Source organism: Gymnodraco acuticeps, unplaced genomic scaffold (assembly GCF_902827175.1).
Source record: "Gymnodraco acuticeps unplaced genomic scaffold, fGymAcu1.1, whole genome shotgun sequence".
In the NCBI taxonomy this organism is placed as follows: Eukaryota; Metazoa; Chordata; class Actinopteri; order Perciformes; family Bathydraconidae; genus Gymnodraco; species Gymnodraco acuticeps.
The window spans coordinates 164,675-177,992 of record NW_022990229.1 but is presented as its reverse complement, the minus strand read 5'-3'; the positions used below and the strand labels follow the sequence as shown (position 1 = coordinate 177,992).

The window sequence follows — 13,318 nt, the reverse complement described above, 5'->3', positions numbered from 1 at the left end:
TCTGGCGGGCCGGATGTGGCCCGCGGGCCGCCAGTTGGTGGTCACTGCTGTACAGTAAGGGCCATTTGGGTTTGTTCCTTCTACTTGTGGCTGATTTAGGAAAGTAGGCTGTGTGATAGATATCCACAGCTGCCTCAGGCGTTTTGCCATCTATTTGGGTCACATGATGCCCAGACTACTACAATTAGCATTACAATATTGGACTAGTCATCATGTTAGTGGATGGCTATCAGCTCCCCTCTGCTGTCCCTGCACAGGACAGATGAGATGTATAAGTCTCTTCATTATTTTCCATCAGTTTGTGAACGGAAACTGTTTTTTGGTGGTGTTTTTCCGGAATCATAGACATGCTTTCCTCTTTGACTATTGTCTCTCTTGAAGCGTGTGCATGAGAGCTCTTTTTTTGGCACAGCTGGTCACATTTTAAAAGAGTTCTTCTTCCTGGCTGACATTGCACATAAAGCCTCTGCCTAACCATAACACTTCTTCTAACATCCAACGGTAGTAGAACATCGGAAAGACAAACAAAAGTGAGAGAGGAAAATGTTGAGTCTTCCTTACATGCAGTACAAGTAGAACGAGTTCCACTATAAGCTGACAACGTTTTCTACCTTTTTAAGTGAAGCTTTGTTTGTGTTTTTATTCTTCCTTAAAGAATACTGTGAGGCCTGAACATCATAAGCGCAAGGTGAGCCTCCACTCTTGTGTAAACTGTAGCGATCTGCTGATTTAGTCAATCATATCTGCATGTACATAAAGATAAAAGTTGTTTTGCATTACAACTTTTCCTGCTTTATAAGAAGGATCACTTAGTGACGTTAATGCCACATACAAATTAGTTCACCATAGAGGGCAATGTTTGTTTATAGGCTGCATCAGTTAATGAGTTTATTTTTAAATTATCTTAAGCCATAACTGGAATGTTATTGTTTTTATTATTATTTATTATTTAAAACATTTCTATCTATATTATTTTTCATAACCCATTCCAGCCCTTATTAACCATTCCTGCTTTTTGATAAATCACAGCTCTTATAGATTTGAGGACATCAATCACAGCATGAGCTCCTTGATGCATGTTCACTTTTCTGATTTAGAGATCTTTTATTTTTTACATCTTCATGTAAGGAACGATCTTTTCCATCACATCTTTTCTAAAAAACTACAATGTACGCAGAATTCCAACCTCAGGAAAGGTGATGAACAATTTAATTTATGCCTGACCACAGTTTTCCTTTTCAGGGCGTGTGAAAGCCATGTGAGAGAGGTTACAGTGTGTGTGCTCTATGTTCATGTCTGATGTGCATTCCTGTGTGGGCGGTAATGGTAGAGAAAGGCTCTACATTGATTGTTTCCTGACCCGTTGAATTATTGATCTTCACCACACCAACGCTGCAATGGGAAGCTCTCTAAACAATGTGTTCAGGCTTGTAAGTCAACAATAATGCAATAACAATGGCAGTTGTCAATTAATTGTATTGCAGTTAAAGTCTGTGATGGAATATGAGTCATCTCGGCTCAGAATCAGTTGATGTAAACTGTCTGTTTGCAAAGCTAATACTTTAAAACAAACGGTTTAATCCTTCTGCACACCGCAGAGAAACCTCACCTGTTTATCTGTTTAGTTATACATTCAGGCCTGTTCTGTGTGCTAGGGTATGATGTGCTTAAATAACATGTTTCCGCAATGAGAGACTTGCAGCCGCACCATCCAGAAATCATAACCATAACATCTCATTAGAGGAGCTCAAAGATTCTTTATTGCGTTTTTAAGCCCAGAATTAAATGGGTTTCACAGAGGAGGAAGATCACACTGGGAGGTTAAATGAGGAGTTGTCAGTGTGGAGTGTTATGAATTGCGTTACTGTCATAAAGGGCCCTAGGAGATTAATGAAGGCTGCTGCCAGATATGAAAGCACAGTGTGAGAGGAAAAGTGTTGATATGATGCATTGCTCTAACCAGAATATCACATTACCTTCCAGGTAGGAAACATTGAAGGTTTTCCACTCAGAAGTGATAAGTTGCCCGTCGCAATAGTCTTTTATCAGCCATCAGACTCTGAGAAATGTGCCTGGAGGTTTTACAGACTCAGCTTGTAATCTATTAGGGTTGTTATAGAAATTGATTTGCTTCACTCAGTTCTGCTGAATTCTTCTCTCTCCTCATTTATACTCTGTGTTTTTCTCTTCCTCGCTCCATTTGCATTGACATGTTTGCTCTTTTTTTCAGCTGCAGAGACTAAAACGCTCCTTGTCCTTCAAGACCAAGACCATGCGCAGCAAGAGCGCGGACAACTTATTCCGAAACAGCAACGACAACAAGACGGAGCTGCTCTCAGACGTGAGCAGCAGCACGGGACATCTCTGCAACATGGCCCCGCCGCACACCACCCACCTGCCCATCCCCCCCGTCCCTCCAGTCATCCCCTCCGCTCCTCCCCCCAACTCACGGTCCCAGATACGCAACCCGCTGCAGGTAGACTCGGCAGGACACTGCTTCATGGAGCACATCTTCAAGAAGCCCATGTTCTGTGACGTCTGCAACCACATGATCGTAGGTATGGTTACATCGCCTGACACGTTGGGCTCGTAAGAACTCAGATGCTCGATTCTGTTGCTTTGTAATATTCTTTATTTCCAAGAATACAAAGCTTTCCAATCAACTTCTAGGATCTACTAGGACTCTCCAAGAATCTCTAGGTTCTACTCGGTAGTGCAAGAACAGGTCTATGGAATACAGGCATGGACATGACGAAAAGACAAGACGAACCAACACCAGACAAAGGGAGAGGCGGACTAAATATACACTTTAGGTAATGGGACACAGGTGGACACAATTAGGGGCGGGAATAACAATCAGCCTAGCAGGTGCCACACGGACAGGAAGTGCCGACACCTGGAGAGAGAGAGAGCAGAGCAATTAACATCAACAGACAGATAGACAAAACACTAAACCCTTACACCGCCTCCCTCCTTCATTAGTGGAAGCAGAGTATCTAACTAAGATCGTAGGAGAAAATAAAATCCTGCACATCATCAGATGAACTTTGCAATCAAAGCATTGAGAATAACCTTTTCTTAATGAGGCCTTCATCAGATAACCTGAGGAAGTTATACATAAAAAGGCTCCAACATCAGAATAACAATTAGAGAGTTATAAATATGCAATAATATGCACATACGGTTTGGACGCCAACCTTGTTTTTTTTTATCATCCTTAAAACATTTTGAACACAGAAGCCATATTCATAAAAACACTAATTAAGGCACCTGATACAGAGCATCCATCTCGACCAACAGACTTGGGACCATAGTATCTCCATCCTTTTCTTTTTGGCACGCTGAGCCAGGTTCCTCCATCTGTCGGCCGAGGTGTCAGATAGCCAGCTGCTCTAGCTGTTCTCCCCCTGCCAGATGTTCTGTTTTCTCTGGCTGCCCCCCCTCCTTGTTAACTATCGGTTCAGAGGGACCACTAGGACTTTGTGTCTCAGGGCATCTGCTGATTGATAATGATAGCTGCTCCCCGAACCATCTGCCCAACTAGCCCCTGATACCACAGCAGATAAAGGACAACAGACCAGTGACAATGTGGGCAGGTTGAACAAATAAATGAATATATATCAGTGTGCCAACAGTCTTTGCTTTTTTGTCAGACTAATGGAGTGTTGCCTGTGTGGGGTTTCCAGTGGCTGAGGCCTTGAATGGATAATGATAGTGAAAGGATGATGTAAGGTCCTGTGAAAGGTGCTGATCCCTCTGGTCCAATCATGAAGGAAGATGAGGCCTTCTTCTTAATTTGTCCTGTTTTCATTTTAACATACTATCTTGCATGTGTGTTTTCATGGTGCTGTCATAGTCCGACTCTTGACATCCAGAATCAAGGGTGGCTCACAGGAGACAGAGAGACACATAGTTGTGTTAAAAGATACTTAAACTGTACAAGTACAAGCAAACTGTGATTAATTCATCCTAATGGCAATTCATTAGAAAGCTTATGGAGTTGAAGAAGTACAAGTGTATTATAATTATCGATGATTCATAGATGTGGATAAGGTTCTCAGAAGTGAAATGCTTCTTGTAATTCAATGGATATAAGTGTACAGTAGACTAAATATAAATATAGGAATACATATAAATGTGTTAATTTGTCAGTTTAATGATAAAAATCCAAAATAACTTACATATTCACCACCTTAAACTTAAATAATATAGTATATATGTCTTTCTTTTTGGTGTCTGTATACGCAGGGATCCGGAGTCATGGATGATCCTGCGCTCCTCTGTCCTGGATCTTGAGTCGTGGCTGTGGTCCTGGATCATAGGTCCTGGATGGATATCCTCGTGGATTCATCTTCCTATTATACACACATGCATTTCCAAACATTTGGACTACCTATGTTGCAAATGTATTATCTTTTCAATTTACACACGGCATCTATTGCACGTTTGTCCGTCCTGGGAGAGGGATCCCTCCTCTGTTGCTCTCCCTGAGGTTTCTCCCATTTTTCCCTTTAAACTGTGGGTTTTCTTCGGAAGTTTTTCCTTGTACGATGTGAGGGTCTAAGGACAGAGGGTGTCGTATTGTCATACTGATATTTTGTACAAACTGTAAAGTCCACTGAGACAAATGTAACATTTGTGATATTGGGCTATATAAATAAACATTGATTGATTGATTGATATATCATTGGAAATGGAAAGGACATGTTGATCCTTAAATGGATTAACACTTATTTTAACTCAAGGTTTAATCTTCATCAATGTTACTGTTTCAATATTTATAATACACCCTATATACAGCTACATATGTAGATTGATAGCATAATGGTAATATGCAAAAGATAGCCTGGTACATTAAACACCCACCTTTTGTTTCCTGAAGGAGGATCCCTTATTATGAAAGCCTGTGCAAATTAAACACGTCATCCATAATAGAAATGGCTGAATCATATTATAGTGCTCACTGACTCATTTATAAGGTTTACTAGATGAAATAGAGCCAAGCTAGATTAGTAAATCTTTAATAGAGCAAAAACATATTACCATTTTTCTGGTAGGCGTTCATCTTTGTTTTGAAACCCCTTTGTAGAGAGACTAGCTCATACATGGTGTTCAGTTGAACAATTGCTATTCAACATTAGGAAAATAAAGAATTTATAGGGATAATCTTAATGTTATGATTAAGAAGAGAATCACTGTCAGTGACTCTGCTTTGTCACAAGAGGAGTCCCCTTTTGTGTATCTAGAAATGTACTCAAAACCAGTATAAAGAAGAGAGGTACAGCCAGTATACACCCACAGTCCATCACACAGGTGTTTTCAGTTTGAATAGATCTCGTGCTTGATTGACATCTCCCTCTCTTCCTACTGTTAGATGTGTTACATCTGTAAGGGGCGGAACATCCACGCTGTTATCTTTATAATTAGCTTAATTTCTAGTCTAATCAGCCAGGTTTATGGAAAACACCTTTGTGGGTGGGCCCACTTAAACCCAGATGTGCCCTTAATGTGATATAATTAGGAGAAAATTGTTGAAAAGATTGTTCAGAAATCTGATATGGAGAAGTATGTTACTGTACAACTTTTACATTTTGCCATCACATGAAATATAGACTTATATCATGTTTGTAGAATCAGAAAAACACAAAAATGTTGTTAAATTGTGCTAAATATCCACTATTTTAGATATTTGTTGCACTGCACTGATCTGCACATCTATGATGTTGAGTTCATAAATACCAACAAAGATTTTAAATATTTTAAATAAAGCATATCATACTTAATGTAGACTTAGTGCATATTGGATTACTTGTGTCGAAAGGCTAAATATAGTATGGTAAGATAAACTCACAGGTAAATAGTTTGTGTCTTTAGATTTGTTTTTAGGCAAGCTCAGAGAAGATTTGTTTTAAAAAATGCAGTTTCAGTAACAAAGAAGTGTCTTTGGTTTGCATGCTCTACCACTTCTTCCTGTATTTATTCCAAGGTGACCTCGCTATTTTTGTGTCTCATCCAATGTAGTTTTCCTAATCATTACACGGGTTAAATGCTATGTTCAGTGTGCAGCCTTTTGTCTAAGCTAGCGTTTTGTTTTTAGGCTCACAATGAGTTAGGTCCACTGGTATATAAAACTGCTCTGATCGAGTACAGCCTTATGCTGAGATATTGATTGCGGATCTTTGCAGAAAAATGCTTATTAAATCAATGTCTAACGGGAACGGGATAGTTACTTGTGCCTGATGGAGCGTCAACATAATTTACTGCGAAGGCTTAACAAATATATTTATAGATTTTAGGTTATAAAGTCGTAACACATTCCAAACAAGGAGTATCATTAGTATTACTTTATTTTTCTCTCTCTGCATATTCATTTGTTACTCATTCACACACCTCTGCACAAATGCACACACACAAATATTTTTGCAGTAAAGTCAGATTAATCTTCATTTATTGTAGCGACTGTGAGTCAGGTATTAATAAGAGAGGGTAAACTGCACACAGGCAGCAATTTAAAAAGTGTTCTCATGGGGCAGATACCACTGGCTCAGTCACAGTCTGTTTTGTTAAAATGGTTTTGCTAAAATTGCACATCACGTTTGCTAAAAGTATCACTGTTAAAATATTCCACATGTCTCTTCCCAGTTTCCCCCTAGTGCACTCCGGGAAAAATTCTAAGCTTGCAACAAGTGTGACGAGGAATAAATGAATGTGAAGGACTTCTGAACAACATTTTCCATGCCTCTGCCTTTCTGTGTGGGATTTACTGTTCACTTAGGAGCCCCATTCGAGTCCAGCTCCTGACAGATCCTGTCTTAACCTCTTAAACCTTTTGTGTGTGCATCAAGTACAACAGCCAAGCATGTGGTGTTCCTGGCGGGAAACACAGCAAAGCACGGCCTCCGCTGCAAAGCCTGCAAGATGAGCCTCCACCAGAAGTGTGAAAACGGAGTGGGACAGCAGCGCTGCATGGGCAAACTGGTGAGATGCATGACACAGAAAAGTAAAAGACACCAGGTCACAATGTACCACTTTTGCCACTTTACTGTCAACAGTTTGGGAGATTGAGCTTTTAGTTACTGAAACCAAAACAGACATATTATAATTGGCCATGTGTCTTTCCCACAAGAATGTGCTTATTCAGAAATCACACTTTGTGTGAGCTTGCTGGTACATCTGTCCATCCTCTTCGCTGATCATCGTTATATCATCACTCTGAGTCTTAGATAATATCAACGAAGCAAAATAACTGCTGACGTCCGTTAAGTTCTGCTGCCAGCATTAGAGCATTAAAACAGGATCAATCACCCAAAAGCAGTTTTATAACAGCTATTGAAGAGTTCACACGTAACAGTTTTATGATATGTTTGGCATTTCACAATCTCACCTTTGCCTTGATGTCTTTTTTAATATGTAAGTCAAGCCTTGGTCGTCAAATTAGGGGTTGTAAAATAATATTTGGAATATTTATCCCATCATTTATTCAACTTTAGCCTTTACATTTTCTATAAGACACAATGAGATTCTAGTTCAATATCACAACAATGTGGAAGTTGGCGGTATTTATCAGTGATCAGTGATTGGTTTCAAACATACTGAAAGCTGCCTTTGATTTGTCCCTGAAAAGCTGATAAGAGAAAAGGTTAACATCATTCACCTTTCCTGCAATGTTATCTAATAAAATGCTTCTACGCTGATATAATTCCAGCAATTTACTTCCCTGAGTTGTTTGATATTAATTACTCTGTTAATGAGCAATAAACGTGAGCAAAAACAGAGGCAAACTGTTTGGATAGAGCTTATAGGTTGAATTTAAATGTGCCTACTTGTTGACATAAAGAACTAGAGCAAAACTGCCTCATGAAATATTTTATTTAATAGTTGGTACAGTCAATACGTCTTTTCAGCTTTTCAGTGCTGTTACATCACAAGTCAGAGGCATTGACCCTGTACTGTAATAACCTCACAGCTGTAAAACCACACACTCGTACCAGCATAGTTATAATTTATTATAATTAAGTGATATGTAATTATATGAGTGATTTAAAGCTCTAATGTGATCACTCATCTGTGAACCTGCATTAAAAGGCAAACCAGGCGTTGGTCTGTGAGATTTTTTTTGACTGGAGAGTACTCAGTTACACCAGCATAAGCCAAAGCACCAAAAAAAAAATCATTGCTTTCACTTCCATTGCCGTGGAGCAAACTGGCAGTGAGGAGTGGACTGGGACTCTTTAGTCATCTGCACACTGAGAAGAAAGGGAGTGTAACACTGTCAGATCAAATTAAGTGTGATTTCATACCTTTCATACTCTGTTCCCCACAGTATTTGGCTAATCCCTTCCCTACAATTGAACTGGAATCATTTGAGGCGATTTGGAATAAGCAAATGTCAATCAGCAAGAATAAAGTACGTCATATGGAAATTATATAGAGGAAATAGTCGCAGTACAGGCAGTCTTTTTCCCTTCCTGTTGTTTCCACTAGATGCTTAAGGGATGAGGCATTTAGATATGATCGACTCTCAGGAGTGGAAAATGAGGTCGAGAGATCAAGCATAAAAAAGGAAGTTTTCCCAGTGGAGCACGGCTCTAATTTCGACTTATTCTAAACTTGGACACTTCAGCAGCCATGCTTGTTTCTCTTGGCTTGAGAATAGTTTAGCAAAGAAGTCAAGTTACCTCATGCTCTGAATCTTTATTAACCATGAAACCAGTGTGTCGCTTTTCTTTCATGGATTTCCTTACTGATACAGTCACAATTCATTCATATCAAATGTAGTTTTAAAATAAATGTAGTATTCAACAGCACTTGTTTGTCAACAATTTGGTAACGCAACCTTCCTGAACTTCACCTTCAGCTTCGTCAAACTCATAATCTCCCCCTGTTTTTATTGTTGTGTATACAGATTCTTTTCTAATAAGACAGGCGTCTATGACTTTTTTCAAGATCTCCCTAGAATCAGTTTTCGAGATGGGCTTTAATGCTCAAGGCTGGCTTTTTTCTGTGTTTCACATCAGAAGTGTCAAAAGAATAATTCATGACAACTGATGATTAGCAATGAATATTTTACCGCCTGCCACTTGAATACATAAAATGTAAACAAACTGAAAAAAGGCAGTCCTGTGAGATGTAGGTGTCCAACACTAATGCTCACATCCACTCAAGAATAAATGGATGAAAATGAAATCACAAAGAGAAAAAAAACCTGAACATATATAAATGAATCATTACCCAGTGTGCTCAGATCTTATGGAACGAGAAGATTTCCATTGTCTTTCTTCTTTATCTACCAAGGATTTAAAACTGTTGGGTAGTATTTATTGGATGGATAATGGATATATAAATGATAAATGTTTGAGTGCCTTTGGAGATTGGATGAGGACGTGACAGGCAGATAAATGCTGACCATGAATTTCTGAAATGTTTTTCTAGTCAGGTTAATTTCGGTGGACAACTTGACATATGACACATAGGCCCTTTATCATTTCTCTAACTCCCCTCCTCGACTCCTATCCTCGAGACTTAGTCCCGCCCACAGGAGATGCGAGCGGAGGAGCCGAGGAGAGAGGGGGGGAAGCAGCAGGCGGTTAGAGAAATGAGAACTCCTCTCCTCTGAGCGGTCATTTTAAAGAGACGTCCATTAATGATGACAGGAGGCACAGCAGCCCTCTGTGCTCTCATACTTGTTTGATTCTGAAATTGGATATATTTATATAAATATATGTGTGTGTATATGTCCGCATCTGTAGCCTGTTATTGTCTCATTATACCGCACTGTCAATTAATTAAAAGTAAATATATAAGTCGTCATGAACACATCTGTCCATCAGACAGAGGGCTCTTTAAATGACCGCTCAGAGAGGAATTCTCATTTCTCTAACCGCCTGCTGCTTCCCCTCCTCTCTCCTCGGTTCCCCTCCTCAGTCCTCCGCTCGCATCTCCTGTGGGCGGGACTAAGTCTCGAGGATAGGAGTCGAGGAGGTGACATTTGAGTAGTGAGAAACCTCTATCGAAACATCTGTTCCCGGAAATGCATCCACGAAGGAGCCGTGGAGGACCCATCAGTGTATCCTCGGTTATAGCTCCTCCAGAGAGCCTCCTCGACGCTCGGTCTTCGAAGTGCATTTAGAGAAATGAGATGTCCTTCAACATGGCGCACTGAAATTCATTTCCGGGTCACTACCGGAGGACCGAGGAGTCGAGGAGATGAGAAAGGGCCAGGGTCTTCTCTTGCATTTTCAACTCTGGTTGTCTAACTAAAACTGTTACGGTGTGTGAAGCAGGCAGGACCCAAATGCAGATTAAAGTGAAAATTCCTTTATTTCAAGGCTAGGTGATAAACAAAGACAAAACAGAACACTCACCGACGAACTAGTCATGACACAAGACGAACCGACACTGACCACAGGAAGAGACAAGACTAAATACAGGGAGGGGTAATCACAAGACGAGAAACAGCCGGGGAGGAGAAACACAAGGGCCACAGGTGAAAACAATCAGACAACTAGACACACCAGGGAAACTAACGACGGGAGGAAAAACACAGGGAAAAGGACCAGACAATATACCTAGAGGAAAACATGACCGGGAGAACAGCAAAACACCCAAACCAAGACATAGAAATCGTGACATAACACAATAATAGTAACAGAACCCCCCCCCTCAAGGGACGGATTCCAGACGTCCCTAAAACACCAAAACAGTCCCATAAACGTCCAAAAAAACAATGTCCAGCAGGGTGGGTGGAGAGGGACCGGAGGACGGACATAAAACTAGGGCCACCAGGGTGGGTGGAGGGGGTCAGGAAGACGGGTTTGGGCTGACAACCCAGGAGCACCGCGGAGGATCCGGAAGGGATCTCGGGCGGACGGCCCGGGGGCAAGGCAGAAGGCGAGAAGGGGGACTCGGGCGGATGGCCCGGGGGCAAGACAGAGTCCAAGGTGGGGGTTATGGAGGGGCGAAGGCCACCGCGGCCGGGAAAGTCAGGGGGCCGGGCTCGAGGGCGAAGACTAGACAGCTCCGGAGGCCGGGCAGGAAGGCGCTGACGGGACAGCGCCGGAGGCCGGGCAGGACCCGGTGTCGGCCGGACAGGAACCGGAGCTGGTGGGACAGACCTCGGCAGGATCCCCCACGGAAGAGGACCAGGACACGGGATTGGCAGGACCCCCGGCAGGAGGGCAGTCGGCGGGACCTCCACCGAGACAGGACAAAGGGTTGGCAGGACCCCCGGCAGGAGAGTAGATGGCGGGACCTCCAACGGGACAGGACAAAGGGTTGGCAGGACCCCCGGCAGGAGAGTAGACGGCGGGACCTCCAACGGGACAGGACAAAGGGTTGGCAGGACCCCCGGCAGGAGAGTAGTCGGCGGGACCTCCAACGAGACAGGACGAGGAGCTGGCAGGACCCCCGGCAGGAGAGTAGACGGCGGAACCTCCAACGGGACAGACATACGATTGGTAGGACCCCCGGCAGAGGAATAGTCGACGGGGCCTCCAACGGGACAGGACATGGAGTTGGCAGGACCCCCAGCGGAACCTCCAATGGACCAGGACATAGGGTAGGGACTTGAGACGTGACTCGAGAGGAGACTCGAGAGGGGAACCAAGGGGGAACTCGAGAGGAGACTCGAGAGGGGAACTAGAGAGGGGACTCGAGGAGAGACTAGAGGAGGGACTAGAGAAGGGAACTCGAGAGGGGACTCGCGAGGGGAACTAGAGAGGGGACTCGAGGAGGGACTAGAGAGGGGACTCGAGGAGGGACTAAAGGAGGGACTAGAGCAGGGACTAAAGGAGGGACTAGAGGATGGACTAGAGGAGGGACTAAAGGAGGGACTAGAGGAGGGAACTGGAGAGGGGACTCGAGAGGAAACTTGAGATGGGGCTGTGGCAGCTGGGGCCAGAGCTGGGTCTGGAACCATGGCTGCGGGGGCCGCAATTGAAGCCAGAATCATGGCTGTGTGGTCCGGTTCTGGAGCCGGAAACATGGCTGTAAGGTCCGGTTCTGGAGCCGCAAACATGGCTGTAAGGTCCGGTTCTGGAGCTGGAACCATGGCTGCTCGGGCTGCTAGCCTGGCCTTGCGACAACTCCTCTTAGCAGCCGCCTGAATACTCCGTGGACATCCATAAGCCAGACAAGTTCCGGAATACAACTCCTGGACAGGAGCAGGAACTGGGGCAGAAGCACGGGTTGACTTCAGGCGGAACCCACCAAGGCGTATGGTGCCAGGTTGGGAATTGGGAGACATGGAGTTAGCATGCCTGGGGCTAGCAGGCCGGGAATCACATGTTTCAAGGAAGTCCAAAATCCAGTCAGGTAAGAACTCCACAAAACATTGTGAAGTTAAAACTTCTTTGCAGCAATGTTGAGCCAATCATGAAATGAGTGAAACTGGATTCGCCTGTCAATACACTGATATGTATTGAGAGCCTGAGCGCCCGGAGAGTTCACAGCATATCACAGTTCTCCTGTAAGATCCCAGCAAACTCTGCCCCAAAAGCGCCAAGCACCCATCTATACAAAGAGAAGAGGAGGGCCCTAAAACACGCGGGTTTTCCTTTAATGCATGCCAGATGTCGAGACATAGACTCGTTGCATTGTAAACCCACATGAGCCAAGCTTCTCCCCCACAAGACATCAGATGACCTCTTGACCTGTGTCTTCCTGAGAAGCTATGGATCACATTACAGGCAGGAATACACTTTAACCATTAAACAGATTCCCGAGGACAAATCACTAAACTCTATATACTTTAACAAGACCAAAATATTCCTTTACAGATCCACCCTTTTATCAATTTATGATAATCAATTAACATTAGTCTAAAGAATATTTCAGTCAATACTTAAGTCAATAAGCGTCTTCAGAGTTGTGTGGGCTCACTCACATTAATTACATCAAAAGTAGAACAAGATTGAAAACACTTCAATCACCATGACAATCAATCAATCAATACAATCAATCATAATAAAATCATCTCTCTTCAGTGTTTGGCATCATTTGTCAAAAAGCACAATAATAAACACGTGAAATACAACAATATTACAGCAAAATATATGTTTCAAAAATAAGATATTTTATCATTTATCCCTCAGTTAATCTCATTCATCAAACACAAATTCTAAATCAGCTTACATCTCAAAGATTTACTTCAAGGCAATTACTTATTAAAACACAATTAGAATTTAGGATTTATAATAAATCCAATTGAGGTATAAATCAGACTTCAACTATCAATCATTATGTCATCTCAAAATCTGAAGGGAAAACTAAACAATTCTCAAAATGTTTAACAATCTGAAGAATCAAACATTTTATTGTA

General features: G+C 42.5%; 1 protein-coding gene across 1 annotated transcript in view; it reads left to right on the top strand.

Moving 5' to 3' along the window:
* Positions 1-222: 222 nt before the first annotated feature.
* The window catches only part of LOC117547980 (SH3 and cysteine-rich domain-containing protein-like), a 49,120-nt gene continuing 36,024 nt past the window's right edge, over positions 223-13,318 (top strand). The window contains exons 1-5 of the mRNA XM_034218894.1: positions 223-269; positions 506-530; positions 656-688; positions 2,231-2,580; positions 6,846-6,978. Coding sequence (XP_034074785.1) covers positions 223-269; positions 506-530; positions 656-688; positions 2,231-2,580; positions 6,846-6,978 — 588 coding nt within the window. The remainder of the gene's footprint in view (positions 270-505; positions 531-655; positions 689-2,230; positions 2,581-6,845; positions 6,979-13,318) is intronic.